This window comes from Podarcis pityusensis (genome assembly GCF_964106645.2).
Source record: "Podarcis pityusensis genome assembly, chromosome: 8".
Lineage (NCBI taxonomy): Eukaryota > Metazoa > Chordata > Lepidosauria > Squamata > Lacertidae > Podarcis > Podarcis pityusensis.
In genome coordinates this window covers 89494008-89518044 of record NC_138033.1, presented here as the reverse complement: position 1 = coordinate 89518044, position 24037 = coordinate 89494008, and the positions used below count along the sequence as shown (strand labels likewise).

At 43.7% G+C, this 24037-nt stretch overlaps 1 protein-coding gene across 2 annotated transcripts in view; it reads right to left on the bottom strand.

Moving 5' to 3' along the window:
- Positions 1 to 3820: 3820 nt before the first annotated feature.
- The window catches only part of ZMAT4 (zinc finger matrin-type 4), a 237808-nt gene continuing 217591 nt past the window's right edge, over positions 3821 to 24037 (bottom strand). Inside the window, exons 6-7 of one of the 2 annotated variants that reach the window (XM_081016454.1) lie at positions 21443 to 21539; positions 3821 to 5656 (exon numbers count right to left, since the gene is read on the bottom strand). In XM_081016454.1, the coding sequence (XP_080872580.1) occupies positions 5638 to 5656; positions 21443 to 21539 (116 nt within the window). In that variant the 3' untranslated portion in view covers positions 3821 to 5637. The other variant, XM_081016455.1, reaches the window with a different exon arrangement.

The following is a 24037-nucleotide window of genomic DNA, read 5'->3' as shown; positions in this document are numbered from 1 at the left end:
ATGGAATGTAAATATTAATGGATTACAACTATTAATGGAATGCAAGAGGGAATCAACAAGAACTTAATATTTTTTTATGGATTATTTGAACAAATAGACTGTGTTGTGAGGATTGGTGGCATTACCTTCTAAAGAGGGTGCTAACTTTGAGTTATTATTGTTTTGGCGAGACACCAGCTTGTTAGTAGATCAGAAAGCATCAAAGAAGAAAATGCTGAAAGTCTGCCTGGAGCCATGGTCAGACACCAGATATTTTTTGGTTTGGAAAAGCAAAATGGTGGGAGGTTGTAGCGCAATTAAAATTAAGCCCTTGAAGGGGGGCGGAATGCTGAAATTGATTGATTGATTACAACATGAAGGGAAGGACAAATGTAAACAAATATTTCCCACAGAAAGGATATAAACTCCGCTTGCAAATTAATGGAGATGGAATAGTTAAATACAAACGAAAGTCATCACATCAGTGGCTGTTAAAATAAAGGATTAAGATTGGAACTGTTGTATTTGGATTAATTAAGAGGATTGGAGCAGGACCAAGGAATAACATCATCTCCGAATAATCAGAACACAGGAAGTCATCCAAAATTGTTTAATTTGGAACTGGATAATTGGCTTTTTTATTTGTATTATGATTTGGTATTGTATTAATGTGGCTTACATTGGATTGTTATTAATGAAAAATTAATAAAAATGATAAAAGAAGAAGATTGTCTTCCGTGAACAGGGTTTTAACAGTTTTAACTCACAGGTGACTGAGGATGTCAGTTCTGGATCCGCACATCCTTCCACAGTGGGGACATAGGTTCCAGATGGGAGTTGATTATGGTGAGGGTTTGCCAAGCGTGCCTTCCTCTTAGCATGTTTCTCCCCTTTGTCCTGAGTTTGAGCATCTTCAAAGTCCATGACACCTTTGGTATAAACTGTTCTCCAATTGGAGCTCTCGCAGGCCAGTGTTTCCCAATTGTTGGTGTTTATACTACATTTTTTGACATTTGCCTTGAGATTTGTCTTTAAACCTCTTTTGTTGTCCCCCTGCATCATGCTTTCCATTGTTAAGTTGGGAATAGAGTAGTTGCTTTGGAAGACGATAATCAGGCATCCCAACCACATGACCAGTCCAACGAAGTTGATGTTGAATCATTGTTTCAACACTGGTGATCTTTGCTTCTTCCAGTACACTGGCATTAATTCATCTGTCTTCCCAAGTGATATGTAAAAATTTTCAGTGACACCTTTGATGGAATTTTTCGAAGAGCTGGAGATGGCATTTATAAGTGGTCCATGTTTCATAAGTGTAAAGTCAGTAGTACAATAGCTTTGTAACAGTTTTATCTACTAATCCATAGCACTGAAGAGAGTGAAATCAACTATCAGCATTTGCAACTTCTGTCCTTCTGGCATCAAGGACCCTTTTCAGCCAGGCAAAGACACTCAAAGAGGGTGCAAAGCAAGGCTGGTAAGGGGTCAGCTGGGAAGAAGGTCTGGCCTGGGGAAAAGTCCCAAGGGCCACATTTGACCCTGGCCTGAGGTTTCCTGCCCTGGTGCTAGATGCACCAATAATCTGACTTGATACAAAGCAATTTCATAAGTGTCATTATGCAAGCCTGAACTCAATTTCATTCTGCTTCACTTCACCCATTAAAAAGAGATAAAGCAAAAACTGTTGATGACGGTGTGCTCGTCTTTGTCCATTTACAAATGTGCTCCAGGATGTACTACAATACAGGAGAACCATTATCCTATTTCTGAGCTGCCTCCTGCAGTGTGAAGAGTAACTTACCAGCAGGGAAATAAAAATAAATCAGTAATCATTTGGGATTATACCCTTTTGGAGTCTTGCTTTAAAAATGCTTATACTTGACCGTCATGTGTCTGTCTGCAGGGTTCCAAAATCACTTTCTAGAAAATAGAAGTCTTGGGTGACTGAGCTGTAGTGACTGAGCGAGAGGCTCATAGGAAGGGAGCCAGAGAAAGGGGGCCTGGTGGCAAGACAGAAGGGGGAAGCAGGATTGAAGACCCTTCTCCCATATTATACAATGTGACCTTTACACAGCTCTTATTCTAGTTTATGAAAGGGAAAGTTTTTCTTGAGGTCACATCCTCCCTGGCTAGAGAAGGGCATTAAGATTAATTTTATTTGTATCCCACCCTTTCTGCCAAAAGAGCCCAAGGTGACAGGCACAGCAATAACAAAACATCTAAAACCACAAACAAAAACAAGCTTTAAAACCAGTTTAAAACATTCTCAACCAGTGGTCTCAGAGTTGCCAGGAACAGTGTCTGTTTATTGAGCATTCATCTTGATTTCTTTGCAGGAAGCTTTGATGGCATTGACTATTTCCCCCCTCAATTTTTAAATTGGTTTTGCAATAATATTGCATTAACTGAACACAGTAAAATCCATACAATATATAAATCCTCTGTTGCTATGGATTTTCCTGGCAGTACCGTCTCTGGCAGGCAGTAACAGTGATACCAAGTGATTTCAATTTCACAGTGCCCTGGAGTCACATTGCACAGGGGCATGGAGGAACATCAAAATTGCTGGTCCCCCAGTCTCAGCCACTCAGCACTCAGAGCATAATGCCAGAGAATAAAGAGGTGTGTGTCAAAGATGGCTATTTTCTGAGACCCTGGCAGCTGCCCAAAGATGACATAGGTTGATGCTGGACCTGGTTTAAACAATTAAGGAGGCCACATTCCCTCATGGGGAACCTTCCAGAAGCTACATGTTGGTGGTGGGCAGGACCAGAAGTAAAAGGAGGTGGATGCTACTTTCCCCTTTGTATAGGAGGCTCTTTTCCAACCATGAAAAGCTCAGTTTGCACCCACAATCACACCCACACACCCCTCCTTCATCCAGACAGGCAAGAAACTTTCTTACAGTTCTATCAAGGATGCCTTCCAGCAGGCAAAGCATCTGTGGAGCGTACAGACCTTGGGTTTCCCATCCTTGCTGCAACAGGGCATGAGCTTCAGGATGAGATTAAGTAGTACATTAACCACCAGATTCCAGCTAATTGAAGGAAAAGCAGTATGGTGACCTGTGTAAAAGCTTTTGGTTCAGTCTGGCTCATTGCTCTGGGCAATGAGGGGAGTTTGTTGTATGTTGTGATAGAACCTGACTGCTTTTGCTTTGGTGCCTCCAACAAAGCATTCAGCAAAGTTGAGCAGGTCTAATAAGTTCACTTCCCTTGGATGGCATTGGCAATCACTGTACAAGTAGAAACATTGGCAGCAATCCTGATTTTAATTTTTCATGTTATGTCTCCCTTGCTGCCAGAAGTTCTTAAATGGGTTTAAAAACATGTGTCCAGAATGTTTTCTTTTTAAGTGTGCTGTACTCCTTTAAAGTTTTAAATGGACTGTTTAAAATCTGGCACCTTATCCTTGGGATGGAGGAGACTCCACTGCTTAATGTTACCTGCTTTTGAAGTACAGATGTTCTTGCATTTCCCCCAAGGTTAAGTGCTTTAAAAAAAAACCCTGCACACAATTGCTCTCACTTTCAGAAGCCTGTTATGCCTGCAAGGATGAATCAGCACTGGGATATTACAGTGAAATTCTGGGCATCCCCTTGTTTCATGGAAAGCAGCTGCCTTATTAGAAAGGCAACTAAAACAAAGCAGGTCCCTAAGAGTAAGAAAAGCAATATACAAAGTCACAAGAACTCCCAAGAGCAATGAAAATACATAAGTTGAACAGTTGCATCTGGAGATCCAATATTTCAGGTATTTAGATAAATTATAATTGTTTTGCAATTGTGGCAATCATTTCTGCTTGTTGATATATCTCTATCTCTATCTCTGTATGTATGTATGTATGTATGTATGTAAAACATGTTCATTTTACAGCCCAATTCAAACCTAAAATCTGCCAAGATGAGCTTGGTTTTGGTGGATCTTGGCCTCTTGGGCTTTCCTGCCTGTGTCACTTGTTCAGCTGGCAGAATTTACATGTGACCTAGCAACCCAGTGGAAGAAGTTAGCAAAAATGGTGGTGTGTCAAATTCCTCCCAAACAGAGAACTTAAACTGGCATCAGTTACGACAGCTTTCTATAATTAGGATTGCTCTGTCAAAATGTTCAATATAAAACATTTTTTTTTAAATTTCCATGGCTTTTTGGGTTCCTGTGACCTTGTCTGCTGATTTTTTTTAATTAGGAGGACAACCATTGAAGCACATTGTAACCCATCAATTCTCTAAATTCCAAAAGAAGGTGGCAGAGGGCCCTTGACCCTAAAGTCTCCTTCCTTTAACTCAGTTAATGATTACAGGAGAATCAAGCAATTTGGAATATATGTCTGCATTTATAAATTATGCAAAATTCCAGAACATTTACAGTATTTCATATTGCACTGCTTGAAGATAGAGATGTGGAGAGTTCTGCTTTTGCCAGAATCTAGACCAGAGTCCAGGGTCCAGAGTGGTATTGTTTCAACAATAAATCCAGATCTCACTGGCTCTAGTAAGTTCTGAGTCTGTTCTGGAAACAGCTGGCTATATGGAGAGTAGCACAATGTTGCCTCATGTGGCAAATAAGTCTCTTGTCACTACTTAGGTGAAACATCTGAGAAGCTCAAAAGAAGCCAAGAGAGTTTCAATAAGTCTATTGACATTTCTCTGGGGCTGGCTATGCATCTTGCATCCCTAACTGCTAGCAATTGTTATGTGGTGGTTGTTTCCATTGCTGTGCAAAATTCTGGAGGAGCCTGTAAGTGCACCTCCTGGAGAAAGGTAATAAATACCTTTAAAAAAGGTTTGAAGGTTTGAGAAATAGGAGCATTGCTCATATAGTGTACACACATCCCAGGTTCACCACTGCTTAGTGATGTAAGAATGCATTGTTTTCTGTTTTGAACTGTATTTGTCACATGCAGCAGTGTTTCCGTTCTGCTGCAGTTTGTCTTTTGCCAGAAACTTACTTCTTCATCTCACTGCTGCTGTGGCAAAATCACATCTTACTTAATCATGTAGTTAAGTTATATTGTCATTAAATCATTCCACTCCATTAAACTCAATGCAAAGGAAACACAAAGCAGTGTGCATAATAAGTTACTGTGTATATTGTTTGTGGGCTGAAAGCAACAACAGAAGCAGAGAACGACTGTATGGACAGATTAGATTCCCATTCATAGAGCAAATAAGCAAACCTCAGCCATTTCCACTCCTATTTCTGTTTTCGATGGAAAAAGTGTAAGTAGGTTTTTGCAGTGTTTCCAACACCTTCAATATCCTGTTTGACCAGAAGTCACAGTGTTTCGGGGGGAGCAGGGGGCTGATAGGGATGGCAAAGCTGTGGTTTTCCAGATGTTGTTGGATTGAATTTTCCATCATACCTGATGATGGTTCGTCATGCTGCCTGGGACTGATGGAAGTTGAAGTCCAACAACTTCTAGAAGGACACCAGGGGGCATGACTCCAGTATGTACTACAGGAAGTGATGCTTCTCTCCATCTACTTCCAAATCTTTTCTACCTGTCTCCAGTCTACATTCCAAAGGTCAAGAGCCATTTTTTTTCTCCCCCTCTCAGTGCAGATGACAAGAAGTATGCAGAATGTGGCGAAGACATCATGTTTATTTCTTGCTGAAGACTCGTTACTTACATCACAATCATGGACTATTTAATAGGATCTTATACTCTCTGAAGAAATCTAAGAATAAATATGAAAAAAGAAAAAAATATTTTATTCCAATGGTCTCTGAAGATATATTTTACATTTTTAAACATACTCTCTTGATTTAATGTTGAATATATATAGACTTATCTCCAAGGGTAAAAAAATCCATCTGAATCTTGTTATGCACCACAAAATAAAAATAAAATTAAAATCCATTCATTGTCCAAAGCAAAGATTAGCTACACATTAATGATGCCACACAGGAAGTGCTCATTGTCCCAGAAAGCCTCCTAGTCATAGTCAACATAGCTCTTCTTTGGAGAAGAAACTGTGGTGGTAAAATGTCACTGTCTTGGATGACCTCCTACTGGTTCTTCAGGCTGCAAAAAAAGGGGGGAGGAAGAAGCGTCTTACTCATTTGCAACAGAAATGAAAGCACAAAATTTGAGGGCTCTCTGGAGAGAGGTGGGCCAAAGAACAGGCCTTATCTGTAGTAGCCCCTTTTTTATGGGATGCTCTCTCCAGGGAGGCTAACCTGGCGCCAACCATGTCATCATTTTGGTTATTGAGAGCTGTTTGTTTTCCAGAGTTTTGGGGCAGCACCATAATATATATATTATTGCATAGTTAAATCCGCTTTCAATCATGTTTCTGTGGTTTTATTGTAACATTTACATTTTTTGTTCTAAATTGCTTTGGGACTTACTTAGTGGGAAGTGAGGTACACATTTCACAAACCTAACCAAATGATAAGCTTAGTGGCCATGCTGTGGCAAAGCCCACACACTGTTTTTGTGAAATGCTTCACTCCCCTGGGGAGGGGGAGAACTGGTATATTAAATGTTCAAATTACCTGGGGATGGGGGTCCAACATCTTCAAAATGCCCTTTCCATTCATGTTCCTTGCCTGCAGGACTTTTAGCCATGTGACCACCAACCCCCCTCTGCAAAATTTCCTTTTAAATTCTCAAATTAACTCCAGTGTTGTGGCATAAACAGCTTGCTGGACCATTTCAATGTTTCCTGCTTGTTTGTATCTTCCCACTGCACTTTAACAAAACACTGCAAAAAAGAGGAGTAAATAAAAGAGCAACCTCAATGAGGTCACATGTAGGATTGCATGTAGGTCTTGGTGTCATTGTACATATAGTTATCAAGATTGTTTGGGGGCCATGTCATTCAGCGCCTGCACCACACCAAAAAAGAGACTTGATGCAACCATAGGCACAACACAATCACAAAGACTGTTTCTTTGTTGTTGTTTTTCCCTTTCCCCATGTGCATGTGAAGACTGAATGCAGCCTGAGACTGGGGGAGAAATGAGTACATTTTGTTGTTGTTGTTTAGTCGTTTAGTCGTGTCCGACTCTTCGTGACCCCAGGCACTTCTGTCTTCCACTGTCTCCCGCAGTTTGGTCAGACTCATGTTTGTAGCTTCGAGAACACTGTCCAACCATCTCATCCTCTGTCGTCCCCTTCTTCTTGTGCCCTCCATCTTTCCCAACATCAGGGTCTTTTCCAGGGAGTCTTCTCTTCTCATGAGGTGGCCAAAGTATTGGAGCCTCAGCTTCACGATCTGTCCTTCCAGTGAGCACTCAGGGCTGATTTCCTTAAGAATTGATGCGTTTGATCTTCTTGCAGTCCATGGGACTCTCAAGAGTCTCCTCCAGCACCATAATTCAAAAGCATCAATTCTTCGGCGATCAGCCTTCTTTATGGTCCAGCTCTCACTTCCATACATGGGAAATGTATGGGAAAACCATGGCTTTAACTATACGGACCTTTGTTGGCAAGGTGATGTCTCTGCTTTTTAAGATGCTGTCTAGGTTTGCCATCGCCTTTCTCCCAAGAAGCAGGCGTCTTTTAATTTCGTGACTGCTGTCACCATCTGCAGTGATCATGGAGCCCCAAAAAGTAAAATCTCTCACTGCCTCCATTTCTTCCCCTTCTATTTGCCAGGAGGTGATGGGACCAGTGGCCATGATCTTCGTTTTTTTGATGTTGAGCTTCAGACCATATTTTGCACTCTCCTTTCTCACCCTCATTAAAAGGTTCTTTAATTCCTCCTCACTTTCTGCCATCAAGGTTGTGTCATCTGCATATCTGAGGTTGTTGATATTTCTTCCGGCTTGGGATTCATCCAGCCCAGCCTTTCGCATGATGAATTCTGCATATAAGTTAAATAAGCAGGGAGAAAATATACAGCCTTGCCGTACTCCTTTCCCAATTTTGAACCAATCAGTTGTTCCATATCCAGTTCTAACTGTAGCTTCTTGTCCCACATAGAGATTTCTCAGGTGACAGATAAGGTGATCAGGCACTCCCATTACAGATTCAGTGATTTTCAAAATGTGATCAAAATACTTAAACAAATCAAGATAACTATTTCCCCCTTTCAACAAAAAAGAAAGCTGAGAACTTTAAATCTCATCATGATGGAACTATTCCAGCCTCTTTCTAGCAGCACAGAAGTATTAAATTAGTGCCTTTAAATCCCAATTAGCTTTTATAATTATTCATCTGCTAGAGTTATTATTGCACTACAGACCTCTTTTTCATATATTAGTCAGTTCTCTGCATGAAGCATGAAGCTCATAGAATAAACTTGTGGCTATTAATAAATGCTGCAGGAATTCAAATTACCCCCGAAAATAATAATCTTTTAGAAAAAATGGGGCAGATGTGCTTTATTGCTTTGGTTTGAAATTCAATCAGTTTGAATTCCGAAATGTTTCCAGTGTCATGTGTGCAAATTGTTGCTTTTATATAGATGAAGATGGACCATGTCTTTAAATTGTGACTATTGCACTATAGCAATTATGTTAAACATCAACTCATGTTTAAATCAATGATTAATAAAATATATTCTAGTTTTCACTAATCTATTGTATTGTTATGCGTGTGTGAGTGCCAGACTCCCCTGTGTACTGAATTTCAGACTCCCCTGTTGTGAATATCTGGGTGCCAGATACTGAACCTTTGGATTCAGCAAATGTTAAAATATAAGCCAGGCCAGTTTTGTGATGAGGAAATCACCTGGGGTCATGGGCCATTAGGAGAACAAAAGGTGACGTACCATGAGGAAAGAGATGGGGCTCTGTGGTACATGGCAAATGGGATGAGCCCCTCCCTCAACTCAGAGTTAGTTAGAAGACAAAGGCAGAGTTTGAGGTGAGCTTTTAGAGTTGAAGGGAAAAGGTTACAGTTGGGTAAAGGCGGCAAGCTAGAGCCATGAGAGCATGATGGTTGATTCTGTTTTGAATCTACTGCTGTGGGGGAAGCAAGACCCTCTTGGAGTGATTATGTTGTGAACCCCTCCATTGTAGGATTAGGTTGTATATATGTGTAAATAAACACATAAAGACACCACAGTCTCTGCTGTGCCTCATTCCCAAAAGGAAGCACCAACTCTGAGTAAAGTTCCTGGAACCACTGGAAATCTTGCAGTGCTCAGAGATTGGGGTGTGCAGCAACAGCATGTTCACCCGTCTTCTGATGTTAACTGATTATTAATTTGGGGATAATAATGTATTTTCCCATTCTCCAAGAGAGTTAAGGTCAGCTAGAGTCTAATATTTTTATTTCTTATTCAGGATGTTGCAATCATAAGAAATCCATTCACCAAACCTTGTATGAGTCATCAAAACCAAGTGGTCAAGGAGGAGCTGTAAATCAGACATTTTAGTAATATTGTTAACACTGTTCCCATTTTTTCCAAGACACTTGGACGCATCCATGATTAGTGAAAATAATTCTCTTTGACATTCCCAGTACAAAAGGTCAGGTGGAGCACTTAGTTTATGCCAATTTAAAAAAATTAATGTACTACTTTATTATTATTATTTATTAAATTTCTATACTGACCCTCATCTGAAGATCACAGAGGTGTTTGAAACATAAAAATACATCATCATCATCATAATTTATACCCCGCCCATATGGGTTTCCATAACATAGTAAAAAACAAATACAATAATCCACAAATACAGTTTAAAATGCTACAGATTTTTTTAATTAGCCAAAGGCCTAGGAAAAGTGAAATGTTTTTACCTGACACCTAAAGATATGTAGTAAAGACACTAGGCAAGCTTTCCTGGGAAGAGCATTCCACAAGCAGGAAGCCACCTAAGTAAGTTTTTTTAAAAACCCCCTCAAAAGTTCATCAAGTATACCTATTTAGGAATATGGGACTGGGAGGGGAACACAAACAAGCTTGAAAATGTGTTGTGATTTTGCCCAGACCAAACATGAGCTCAAGCAGGACCGACTCAAGACATTTTGGTACCTGAAGAAAACCACAAAATTTTGCCTACCCCCAACCTGGAAAGAAGGGAAGTGGAGGGAGTGAAGCTCTACATCAGGAACAAGGTGGGGAGTGGAGAGCTATATCAGAAACAAAGGAAGGAACATTCACATGTTCCTAGTCTTTGGAAGCCAAATGTGCTGCCCCCTACCTTGCCTCATGGGTGGGCCAGCCCTGAGCTCAAGTGCATATTATAACAGTCTCCTTCTAATTCTTTCAGTTCCAGAATCTATCTTAGGCTGTGCTGTGAACCAAAAAGCTCTTCAGACCCATCCAGGAAAGACCCATCCAAAGACTCTTCAGAGAAATGTGTCTTCAAATCCAGGGGCGGGGGAACAGGGCAGCATATGAGGGTGTGCATATGAAATGGCAGCCACAGCCTCACAGAAGCTATGTTCTGGGACAGGGATGGAGCAGGGGTGAGGCAACGCAGGGGATCCCCAGGTCTTGCTGCTACCACATCTCCAGCCCAGCACCACTGCCAGGAGGGTGCCACTTCTCTTCTGTACACCCTTTCAAGTGCCACTGCTGGAGGCAGTAATAGAGGGATAAAATGGTTCCTGAACTTTGAGCATGTACACATTCCTACTGGAAGACAAGCAATAGATAAAGCGTTAGCAGAGAGTGGAAGGGAGAGAAGTCAGCTTGCTCAAGAAGCACAGGCAGCTTCAGAAAGCAGGAGGGGGTAGCATTTCCTCACCGGAAGAGGCAGCAATTAATCCCCTGAGCTCAAAGAGTAGACGTATGGAAAATGTATTAGACAGGAAACAAACCCAGAAATGCAATAAATCTTCTAGCTAATTTCAACTTGCGTGCTGTGTTATCAAGACGGCAGCCTGGGCTCCTGAAAGGGAGAGTGCTCTTTTGCTTGGATCTGGGTCGCCAGCTTCCAACAGGCATCTGGTTGGCCACTGTGAAACTAGGATTCTGGACTATTTTCTGTCCCTATTTTCAGAAAGGGGGAAAGAGAGGACCCAAATAATTACCGCCCAGTCAGTCTGACATCAATACCAGGGAAGATTCTGGAGCAGATCATTAAGCAAACAGTCTGTGAGCACCTAGAAAGGAATGCTGTGATCACCAATAGTCAGCATGGATTTCTGAAAAATGAGTCATGTCAGACTAACCTGATCTCGTTTTTTGACAGAATTACAAGCCTGGTAGATGAAGGGAATGCAGTGGATGTAGCCTACCTTGAGTTCAGCAAGGCATTTGACAAGGTGCCCCATGATATTCTTGTAAAGAAGCTGGTAAAATGCGGTCTTGACTATGCTACCACTCAGTGGATTTGTAACTGGCTGACTGACCGAACCCAAAGGGTGCTCATCAATGGTTCCTCTTCATCCTGGAGAAGAGTGACTAGTGGGGTGCCACAAGGTTCTGTCTTGGGCCCGGTCTTATTCAACATCTTTATCAACGACTTGGATGATGGTCTCAAGGGCATCCTGATCAAATTTGCAGATGACACCAAACTGGGAGGGGTGGCTAACACCCCAGAGGACAGGATCACACTTCAAAACGACCTTGACAGATTAGAGAACTGGGCAAAAACAAACAAGATGAATTTTAACAGGGAGAAATGTAAAGTATTGCACTTGGGCAAAAAAAATGAGAGGCACAAATACAAGATGGGTGACACCTGGCTTGAGAGCAGTACATGTGAAAAGGATCTAGGAGTCTTGGTTGACCACAAACTTGACATGAGCCAACAGTGTGACGCGGCAGCTAAAAAAGCCAATGCAATTCTGGGCTGCATCAATAGGAGTATAGCATCTAGATCAAGGGAAGTAATAGCGCCACTGTATTCTGATCTGGTCAGACCTCACCTGGAGTACTGTGTCCAGTTCTGGGCAACACAGTTCAAGAAGGACACTGACAAACTGGAACGGGTCCAGAGGAGGGCAACCAAAATGGTCAAAGGCCTGGAAACGATGCCTTATGAGGAACAGCTAAGGGAGCTGGGCATGTTTAACCTGGAGAAGAGGAGGTTAAGGGGTGATATGATAGCCATGTTCAAATATATAAAAGGATGTCACATAGAGGAGGGAGAAAGGTTGTTTTCTGCTGCTCCAGAGAAGCGGACACGGAACAATGGATCCAAACTACAAGAAAGAAGATTCCACCTAAACATTAGGAAGAACTTCCTGACAGTAAGAGCTGTTCGACAGTGGAATTTGCTGCCAAGGAGTGTGGTGGAGTCTCCTTCTTTGGAGGTCTTTAAGCAGAGGCTTGACAACCATATGTCAGGAGTGCTCTGATGGTGTTTCCTGCTTGGCAGGGGGTTGGACTCGATGGCCCTTGTGGTCTCTTCCAACTCTATGATTCTATGATTCTATGACTAGATGGGCCATTGACCTAACCCAAAGGCTCTTATGTTCACATAGCATTATCCCAGAGGCACTGGAAGGGGATGGAGGTCTAGGGCCTATTTGGACATCTTTTCAGGTTCAGGCAAATGCCAGTTCCCTAGCAGTATGAGTCTCAAGAATATTGCTTTAATGCCATTGGCTTTTATCTGTTCTCTCTCTATTCTGGGAAGCTGGAACTCGGTGTCATGTCACATTCATGGTTTTTGTTGAATGCAACAGTCATGCATCTTCTTATCTTCTCAGCAATATAAAACCTGTGATGGGATTGGGAATAGAGGAGGAATTTGCTTTTTGCAACAGACCAGCTTGCTCCAAGACTCCAAAATAAATCAGAATGTGACTCCAAATTGGATTATATACTTATCCAGATTTTGTGATGCAGTCTTTGTGCCTGAAAATATGTATTTTAGGTTTAAAACTGTAGTTCATTGAAAAACATTGAAAATGTATATTTAAAATAACAAATACATGCAAAATGTGTAATTTAAATAGAGATTTTTCATGCATTCCTCCAAAACATCTGCACAAAACAGGATGAAAAACCTAAGACTGAGCAGCAGCAAAATTAGAATGAAACAGAATTAGGCTATTCAGTGCATTTCTAGATGTGGTATCATTATATTGCAAACTCCTCAACTCCTAGGAGTGGCACCAATGAAGTGAAGTTGGGACACAGAAACTTAAATGTAAGAAGAGCATTCTGGACCAGATCAAAGGCCCGTCTAATTCAACACCCCCCTGTTCTTATAGTGTCTGACCAGATGCCCGGGGCAAGCCCCAAAGCAGGATCTGAGCACCAGAGCACCCTCCCCATTTGTGCTTGCCAGCCACTGGCAACTCAAAGGCATGCTGCTTCTGAACCTAGAAGTAACATAGAGCCATCATGCCTCGTGCTCACTGATGGACTCATTTTTGATGGCGTTTTCACGTGGGAGCCAAGTTCATAAATCATATGTGCTGGGTGAAGAAGTCCTTCCTTTTTCTGGTCTTGGATCCACTGTCCATTTCATTAGATGACCCCAGACTCCAGCATTATGTCAGATAAATTAAAAACACTTCTCTCCACACCATAAATCATTTTTGGTAAATTTCAATCATATCCACTCCCACCACCCGCTGTTTGCTTCCCCCCCCCCAAACTAAAAAGCCTCTGACACGGCCTTTCCTCATGTAAGAACTGCTGCAGCCCCCTGATCATATGGGTTGCTTCTTCTGAACCTACAACTGAATCATATTGTATTTATCCATAGCTCTCAGGGTGGTTCACAGCATAAAAACAGAAGATCAAAACATAAAATACATAATGAAAAGAAGAACGAAAACAAAACAAACCAATAATGCCCATCACTACCTTTCACAAGCACATTTAAAAGCATATAGCCTGATCACCTCATCTGTCTCCTGAGAAATCTCTATGTGGGACAAGAAGCAACAGTTAGAACTGGATATGGAATAACTGATTGGTTCAAAATTGGGAAAGTACGACAAGGCTGTATATTGTCTCCCTGCTTATTTAACTTATATGCAGAACACATCATGTAAAAGGCTGGACTGGATGAATCCCAAGCCGGAATTAAGATTGCCAGAAGAAATAACAACAACCTCAGATATGCAGATGACACAACCTTGATGGCAGAAAGTGAGGAGGAATTAAAGAACCTTTTAATGAGGGTGAAAGAGGAGAGCACAACTTACGGTCTGAAGCTCAACATCAAAAAAACAAAGTGTTGGGATACTGCCAGGGGGACAAAGGCCATCATGCCCCCACGTCGATGCTGGACGATCCATCGATCTCTAGTAGAAATGCAGTATCAGTCAATTAGCGACACAAGCCTCAAGAAATAGCTTGCCACATTCCAGAGCTCGTGCACGCTCTATCAGCAGAGTTCGCACAGCGAAAGATGCACTCAGGAGAGTATTATTTACAGCTTTATTCAGCGTTAATCAGAACAAAGAAAAAACATGACTGCCTGCTTCGATGTCTCAGGCACAGAGAGAGAAACGAAAGCAATAGACAAAACATAAACTTCCTGTGAACAGGAAATACGCAGGCTGTGACGCAACAACCTGCTCCCTTTTTAAGGTGGAACGGAAATATCCTAACATTGTCCCCCTTTCCGTGTAACCTGTAGTACCTGTGGTTCAACCCAATTGCAACCTCTGTACATAAACCTTAAGTTGTTCTCTGTTAACAACCTTAGACAACAGATCAGCGGGAATTTCATTTCCTGCCATGTAGGACACCTGCATGAGTCCTTTCTGAATACACTCTCTTGCACGATGTAGCTTAATCTGCAAGTACTTGGTTCTTTGCTTGCAACTCTCTGAGTTCAGCAAAGCCAAACAGGATCTATTGTCTTGATACACTTGTATAGGACATTTCACAGAAACTGTGATGTCCTTAAACAGTTGCATCAACCATTCACAATGCATGAGTGAAAATGACAAAGGATTGAGTTCTGCTTCACAGGAACTTAGGCTTACTGTCGTCTGCTTTTTGCACAGCCAGTCAAACAGACATTGGTTGTACATGTAACATACTCCAGAAGTGCTTGTACCATCCGTGGTGTCACTTCCAAAACTAGCATCTGCAAAGATTTCAAGACCACCAGTCTTCTGACTGGTGAACCTCAGCCTGTAGTGCAAAGTCCCTTTCAAATAGCGGGCTATGCACTTCAGAGCTTTCCAATCCTGAACAGTAGGATTGTTGGCATGTCTGCTAAGCAGGTTAGTGCTTACAGCTATGTCAGGTCTTGAGCATCTAGCAATGAAATTCATCTTGCCTAGAATGCATCTGTACAGCGTAGTGTCAGAAAACGCTTCAGCAGTACTATCTACCTGGTAACCTGTCACCATCGGTGTGTCTGCTGGGTTTGCATCAACCAAATTCAACCTGGTTAATACATCAGCAATTTTCTGTGTTTGGTGTACCAGAAAATTACCTGCTTGGTCCCTCTCCACCTGCAGAGAAAGATAGTTGGATACCTCACCAAGATCCTTCATGTCAAAGTGCTCCTTCAGCTGAGCTAGGGTGCTTTGGTACAAAGCCTGATTCTTCCAAAACATCAGAAGATCATCAACAAAACATAAACAATACAGTTTGTTTTGCCCCTCCTCTTTGACAAACACACATGGATCAGCTTTGCCCTGCTGAAAACCTAACCCTAACCCTAACCCTAACCCTAACCCGGATGGGCCAGGATGGGGGCAGAGGTAAAAGCCTCCTTCAGGAGCTTGAAGGCCTCTTGCGCTGCTGGCGCCCACTGGAACATGGCGTCCTTCCGGACCAGGGTGCAGATGGGGGCAACCACATGCAAAAACCCCTGTGGCGGTGGAAGTTGGCAAACCCGATGAATCGTTGCACCCCCTTTACATTCCGGGGGGGGGGGGGCTGCAGTCCAGCACTGTCTGCACCTTTTGGGGGTCCATCTGGAGGCCAGCAGGGGAAATGATATAACTCAGGAACTCCATGTGCTCCTGGTGGAACACACACTTTTCCAGCTTGGCATACAGCCGGTGCTACCTAAGGTGATGCAGGACCAGACGGACATGCTGGCGATGCTCCTCTGGGGACGTTGAAAATATCAATATGTCATCCAAGTACACGACCACAAACTGGTCCAGTAAGTCACAAAAAATGTTGTTTACAAAGTGCTGGAACGTGACCGGTGCATTGCACAGTCCAAAGGGCATGACTCGGTACTCAAAATGGCCATACTGGGTTCAGAACACTGTTTTCCATTCATCCCAGCCTTTTGAACAATTCAGCCTCATGAACAATTCAGGAATTAATGGCAAGGAGTAGCAATTCTTGATGGTAACCTGGTTCAGCTTTCAGTAGTAGATACATGGATGTAGCCCACTGCCCTTCTTTTTAACGAAGAAGATGGCGGCCCCAGCAGGGGACGTGGAGTGAACCCCCTGGCAAGGTTGTCGTCTAGCTCCTCTCAAAGGGCCCCTAGATTAGGAGCCGACAAGGCATAAATGTGGCCAAAGGGAATATCTGCTCCTGGCTGCAAGTCAATAGGGCAATCGTAAGTCCGATGGGGTGGCAACACCTCAGCCCCTTTCTTCTCAAATACATCCGCCAAATCCCGGTAGTGCTCCAGGATTAGGCTGGCATCCAGTGGCCCCTGCCCCGTCTGGGGCAGTCCCATGCAAAGTGGAAGAACTGGGGGCTGGTCAGTGGGACTGCGCGGGTTCTGGCTGTGATGGAGGCAACATGGGGGGGCTGGACACAGACGTTGTGGCAGGAAGATGATGAGAAACACAGGGTTCGCTGTGCCCAGGAAATGGCGGGGTCATGCCGGACCAACCAGAGGCTCCTGAGGACCACCGGAAAATGTGGGGTCTGGACCAGCTCAAATGTTAACAGTTCCTGGTGACAGGGTGCCACCAACATGGCCAGCAGACAGGTTTCATGGTTAATGAGTCCCGATGTGAGGGGGGTCCCGTCCAGGCCCACCAGTGGAACAGGTGATGCTTTTACCACCTGGTACTTCTTGGCGAAACTGATGTCCATGAGGCTCCGGAGTCAATCACTGCCTCCAGGACCAGCATGCCCCCCTGGGGAAGGAGAATGCGGCTAGGGAGCAGGAAATGGGGTGCACAGTGACTCGGCCCCGGCTGAGCCCCTCCTAGCACAGCCGGGGCTTGTTGTTTCCTGACGCGAACCTCTTCGCCAGGCACCCTGCTGTGAAATGGCCTCCCTCTCCGCAGTACAAGCATAAGGCCTGCCTCCGACCCTTATCCTGGCTGGAGAGAGCGGCGGGCGGTACCTACTTGCATAGGCTCCTCCTCAAGCCCCACTGCAGCACTGGGCTCCTGGGGCCCCCTCAAGCGGCGCTCGGAATCCCTCTCGGACAGGCGTGAAAAAGTCTGTCAGGGCTGCTGGGGGGGGGTCACCTGCGCCAACTCGTCCTTGAGGCGTGGATGAAGTCCCTGGCAGAAGTGGAACCAACAGGCAGCTTCATTCCACAGGGTGTCCGCAGCCTACTGACAAAACTCTGTGGCGTACTCAGTAACCGGGCGAGTGCCCTGCTGGAGGTTCTACAGGGTCATCTTAGCGGTCTGGGCTCCCTGAACATGGGGTCATTGGCCTCAAGATACGGAGTGACCCAGGAAAGTGCCAGACCTGAGAGCAGGCTAACCATGAAGCACACCTGACTCCGTGGAGTGGGAAAGTCTGCTGTGCAGACTGCTGCGCAGGTGGCCAGCACTGGCTCACGAAACCCCAAAGGGCCCCACGCTCCCCCCTGAATGGGGTCACATCAGGCTGGGGCTGCAGCCGGGGCTGCTCGAACTCCACCTGGAACATAGCTACCTGTGTGTGAAGGTTCTGCAGCACCGTGGTGAGATCTGTAGACTGGGCTCTGTCCATCTTGCAACGTGGCCGGGACGTAGGTTGGCCACAGCAAACTGTCATGGTTTGGATTACAGGCAGTCGGAACCCTGGCTTGGTACGTTGGGACCAGGGTCGAGTTCAGGAAGCAGGAATCAGCAGTCCAGGGGTCAGGAAGCCAAGAGTCAGGAAGCCAAGGGTCCAAGAGTCAGGAAGCCGAAGCACAGCTAGGTGGGTAGTGTGTTGCTGTGGTAAAGAGCCAGAGGGAAATGCTGGTCTTATATACCCCTCCCGGCCCTTGCCACCAGGTACTACGAGTCTTCTGTCAAGCCTCACCTTGTGCAGCCGCACCTTGCCCTTCCAGGCCAAACTCAGGAAGGCCCCAGACCTGCAAGGCCCTACCAGTCACAGGGCTGGCTCCTGTACACACTCCTTACACTGAGGCTCCAATACTTTGGCCACCACATAAGAAGAGAAGACTCCCTTGAAAAGACCCTGATGTTGGGAAAGACTGAGGGCACAAGGAGAACGAGATGGTTGGACAGTGTTCTCGAAGCTACGAACATGAGTCTGACCAAACTGTGGGAGGCAGTGTATGACAGGAGTGCCTGGCGTGCTCTGGTCCATGGGGTCATGAAGAGTCGGACACGACTAAACAACAACAAAATAATGGTCGAGGTCTGTTTCCGGGCACAAATCAAAGTGCTGGTGATTACGTCAATTAAGCCCCCAACAGCTTGGGGTCCAGACACTGGAAGGACCACCTTCTACAACATCAGGGGCTTTCTTCATATTGCCCCTTCTCCACAACCAGCAGGCAGATACAGTGGTACCTCGGGTTACATACGCTTCAGGTTACAGACTCCGCTAACCCAGAAATAGTACCTCGGGTTAAGAACTTTGCTTCAGGATGAGAACAGAAATCGTGCGGTGGTGGCGCAGCAGCAGTGGGAGGCCCCATTAGCTAAAGTGGTGCTTCAGGTTAAGAACAGTTTCAGGTTAAGAATGGACCTCCAGAACAAATTATGTAACCAGTGTAGTGGCTAGGGAAGGGGGTCATAATAGCTCAGATTTCTTCATTTTTTAAACCCTGTCCACATTCATGTCCAGAAATCCAATTTAAGGTAGGCTAACTTTTTATAAATCTCTTTGAAGTGAAGGTCAACTTCCTCTTAACAGAACAGTCACTGCTGCTTTGGCTCAGAGGCAAAAAAGCTGAGAGAGAAATCGTTTGCATTGTCTGAAGAATGGAAGGAATAAAAATGCAGTGAGGGGGATCTAGTCAAGGCCTTTCATATTCATAGATGCTGAGGAAAGGTGAGGTGTGCAGAGGAAATTGCAAGTGAAAAAATATAGAACATGTTAAGAAAAGAAAGGTTCTTTCTTTGCAAGAGAGCAGAAAGGGAAGATTATTGGTGCATGTGATGTTTTCCTTTGCCAAAGGCAAAGTGAGAAACCTTAAGCAGAAGTGGAGCTCAGTGGTGTTGCGTCAACTCACGGCACTCGGAGTGGGAACGTGTGTCTGGGGTGTGTGCATGTGCCAGGGTGTGGGGTGTGGAGGGTGAAGGCTCCTGCCATGGCAGTCCAGGCCATGCTGGGAGCACCTGCTTCATGCTCCCTAAAAAACCCACGGGGGCTGACTTAAAATGGTCAGCTGATGAAACAGTGAAATAGTGGGATTTTACAAATTATGGGGTGGGGGGTGGGGAGAACATAAAACTGTTATTTCAAAGTTCTCTTTAAGTTTTCATGAAGTGCCAAACAGACCATAGAAATTTCCATCTCCTGATACCTGTACACACAAACAAGCTTAGGGGACGAGCCCAAATTTCATCATTGCACAATTGCAGGGTTTTAACAACAGAGAAAAATAAATAAATGAACAATAAAAGTATATAGCACATGTATGGCTTTCCACCAGGTATTTGGTAATCCAAATTTCCAACTGAAATTAAAACCAGAGTAGCACTGAGGGCTTATACACACCTCCATTTGACCTGCCTCTTTCCCCCAGGGAAACTCAAACTTTAGCACTGGATCATCATCATTTCAGTAAAAATAAACTAAATCAAAACATTTAAAAACATTTAAGAATGGCCTAATCTTTGGAAACAGGTTGCCAGAAATTGCATATTTTAGCCATCAAATGAACAACCATCAAGGACATTTATAAATGCCCCTGAATGCTAATAATGAAGGGACAGATGTACCTCACCATGAGGGGCGCTCCATAATCAGGGGACCACTAAGAACCCTAAGGCCCATTCATGGGTCAGCACCAACCGGACAACACTAAGGTGGAATCTACACACATATAAAAACTATTCTGAAAATGCTTTTTAAAAAGCGTTTTTAAAAAATACATTGAATTTTCCATAAGGCCATCTAGTGTCACAATATATATCGCACTTAAAACACACTTAAAACGTTTTATTTGCAGCTGTATAGCTGAGTCCCAAGTGACACGACTGCCAACAGGGGCTCATCTGCCGGCCATACGGTCCAAGATGGTTGATACTGGGGGAGGCAATCTTTTAGGTACCTGGATTCCAAGCTATTTTGGAGTTTGCATGCAAGTACTAATGACTTGGGACGCGGGTGGCGCTGTGGGTTAAACCACAGAGCCTAGGACTTGCCGATCAGAAGGTCGGTGGTTCGAATCCCCACGACAGGGTGAACCTAGCAGTTCGAAAGCACGTCAAAGTGCAAGTAGATAAATACTTGCCCTCCGGCGGGAAGGTAAACAGCATTTCCGTGCGCTGCTCTGGTTCGCCAGAAGCGGCTTAGTCATACTGGCCACATGACCCGGAAGCTGTATGCCGGCTCCCTCGGCTAATAAAGCGAGGTGAGTGCCGCAACCCCAGTCAGTCACGACTGGATCTAACGGTCAGGGGTCCCTTTACCTTTACCTTTACCCTTACCAATGACTTGAATTGGGCCCAGAAACTCACTGGACAAATGAAGCTTGTGCTCTTAAAAAGAAAACCTTATATTAAAAAGAAGCTGTGCTATGGCATTTTCTAATGGTGAACTCCACCTCTGAGCAACTGCTAGAGTATTTCTCTTCCCCTGGAGAAATTTAGTGAAATGATCCTCCTGATTTCTCTGACACCAACAGGGTGGAGAACATTTGAGATGCTGCTTACACATAGCTTTAATGTTTTGGCAACAACCCTTCCCACAGCCTTTCTGTCTGTGACAAGTTAGCATGTCAAGAAGAAAGACTCAGCCTTAACCTTCTCTCCCATGTGCCTGGCATTATGAAGAAAGAAAGCTTCCAAGTACATGGCTCCTTCTGCTACATTCTGAAGTGATTCCAGGAGAGCTACACCATGTAGCAGTTCGAAACCTCTCTCACTCACGCAAGAGAGAGGATCAAAATAGAACTACAGGAAAAGTGAAAAGTGGAATGACAGGTAAACAAGGAAATTGGTTCCCAGCATGTTTTGAGATACTCTCAAAAATGTATGCTTTTGTTTTGTTCCCAGATTTCCCTTGGGTTCAAATCTCTAAATGCAGTGGAAGCCAACTTGCGCAGCTGTCTACTTTCCTGTTTTTAAATGTCTAAATCTCTCTCTTGCTAGGAAAACCCATCTTAGGTTTCCTGTATTTGAGAATGCAATCCAAAAACTTTCCTCCATGCCTGTCTCTCCATTATGATCATTCTCAAAAGTCAAGGGCACAACCCTAATTTCCAAAATAGATCTGATTGAAGATGGGGGGGGGGCAGTGCCCTTATGCCCCCTCTCTCAGACTTACTCACCAAAATGTCACACCCAGCCAGCCAGCCAACAAAGGGTTACTCACTTGGTCTGATGTTTGGACCCCTTCAGGTGCGCGTGATACTGTTCTATGGAGTTTAGAGTGACATTGCAGATGTTACAGGTATAGCTCCGCTTAAGACCTGTGGACAGAATGCATCAGAATTAGTTGCACTGTGTTATACTCACAGTGAATTATGGCAACATTTTGCACACACTCTTTGTCTGGCTTTCTGAGCGGCTATTTTGAGCTACAGATCTGCACAAACCTCTGCAAATACATTCAGAACAAGCCAATCTGCCCTTTGCTAATTTTTAGGATCTTCAGATTGATCTGTATATGACAAAAAATTGACCTGATTTGGTTCATGATTTGACCAAACACAGCGCACATCCCGAGTTTTATACCCCACTGCTCTCATACTTAAATCCTTCCATTGAAGCTTAATGGTGCTCAGTTGTGACTGATGATTCCCAAAATGTATAATCTTACATTATGTCTCCCCATTGCTGCAACAGATGGTTCTGCAGCCATTATCAGCTTAACATATGTTACAGTGAATGCCTGAAATTTGGTGACAATCCCAGACAAATTTTGTAAATGTCTAAAAACTGACAAGATTCAGAAGTAAATGTTGACAGTCACCTAAAATGTGATTGTCACCATTCACTTGCATATAGGTCTGAAAAGCAGGGAATAGTGTCCATTTGCACATGCTCTGAAAATTCATTTTGGACACTGCATTATAATACATGTTATTATTAGAAATTTGGCTGCGTTTATTAGCATGAATTTACATACTGGAATGATATCACCTGACAAACTCTTGTCTGGTCAGCTACTTAACAAAGGAATGTTAATATTCCTTAATGGTCTGGCATCTCTGTCCAGTTTGTAAAAACAGAGCTGTGTGAACATTTTGAAATTTCTTTTTTGACCGTTTGTGAAATGAACAAGAATGCAATGAAACCCTCCAGATTTATTTATTTTTTGAGGAGGGGGGAGAATGCTGTTATCCTGACTTAACTGTAGGAGGTGGCTAAGGCTTCTGTTTTCCTCCCTTGCTATTTCAACTTTTGAAAAAGCTTCTCACGGGATAATGAATGTTCTCTCTGCAGCTTCCCATAGGTCACACTTCATGGAACACCTTGGGGACTGATGTAGGGATGTGGGAGAACATTACCAAAAACGGAAAAGGGAGTAGAAGGTTTCTTCATCCCATGTCCAGAATGGGAATCAATCCAGCTGCTGTTTTCATTCCACAAATGATATGTAATTGATTCCCCCCCCCCACTGGATTGCATCATTTGCATTGAAATTAATGGGGTGGAATGCCAATATAATATGTGCAATTTTGTCACAGCAGACAGTGAGACAAATAATGTTGTTTTTGGCAGAAAACAAAGGACAGTGGAATGGAAACAGTGCTTCATGTGACACAAGGTGGGATGGAAAATGACACCTTCTTGCATCCCTTGAGTGATGCCACATTATGTTGCTCCCAAGGTATCCCAATAAATGCAGTTAGTAATGTGAGGCTCTCTCTGCAGCATCTCTTTGGTCACACCTTCTGGGGAGACCTGTAAGTTCAGCAATAACTGCCTCCCAAAATCTTTGGGGAAATTTCTCTCACCTCCAAAAAGCAGTAGAAAATAGCAAGATAACACACACATTTCCACAGGGAGACTATTTTCACAAAACTGGAGGGAGGGGGGGATTGGTCCAACCCAGAGGGAAAGTGACAACTATGAATTTGGACAGAGACAGAGAGATGCAGACAGAGACAGAATTTTCTGCTGGAGTTGGTTTTGACAATATAAAGCCCAGTGCTGCTTGCTTGCCGAAACAGTTATTTTGCTACCTGCCATAGATGTCTACTTGCTTCCACGGTGCTCTGCACCTCTGATTGTACATAAACCAGATATTATACCACAAGTCTCCACTGTTTTCTCACTCCATGAAATCAAAACTCAGCAGCAAGCAACACCCTCACTGTTCAGGGGGATGGGTAGCATGTAACAGTATTATCACAACTAATGGTTTAAATAATGAATTGTGTTAGGGATGGGGAACCTTTTTCACCTGAAGGACCATATTCCTTTCTGAGCAGCCTTCCAGGGGCCACATGGTTCTGGTGGGCAGAGACAAAACTGGAGTCCCAAAAAATCCCAACATTTCCAAATGGACTGGAAAAACCTTACTTTTTATTTTATTTATTAAGATAATTTCTACATCTCTAAGTGGAGTACAGAAAACTAAATCAACAATAGACAACCAAAATAATGAATGTTACAAAAAAAACCAAAAACATTTAACACAAATTACTAATAAATCAATCTGTATATAACATTTCCTTCTACTGCTTAAGTGTCTCTCCACTCAGCACCCCTCAGCATCCTGGCTTTCAGGACTCCATGCCTCCATGCTGGCTCTCACTGAGGGCCCAAACAAACTCACAAATCACCCCCCAAATCTCACAATGAAGGAAGTTCCTGAAACCTGCTGACATCACCTACATAGGTTTGTTTTTAATGGACTGGTACCCAAGTGGATGCAGCTTCCTCAGTTGCATGGTGAGTTCCCACCTCCCACCAGTAGAAATAAAGACACGTGACACAGATATTTAAGGTTAATGGGCGA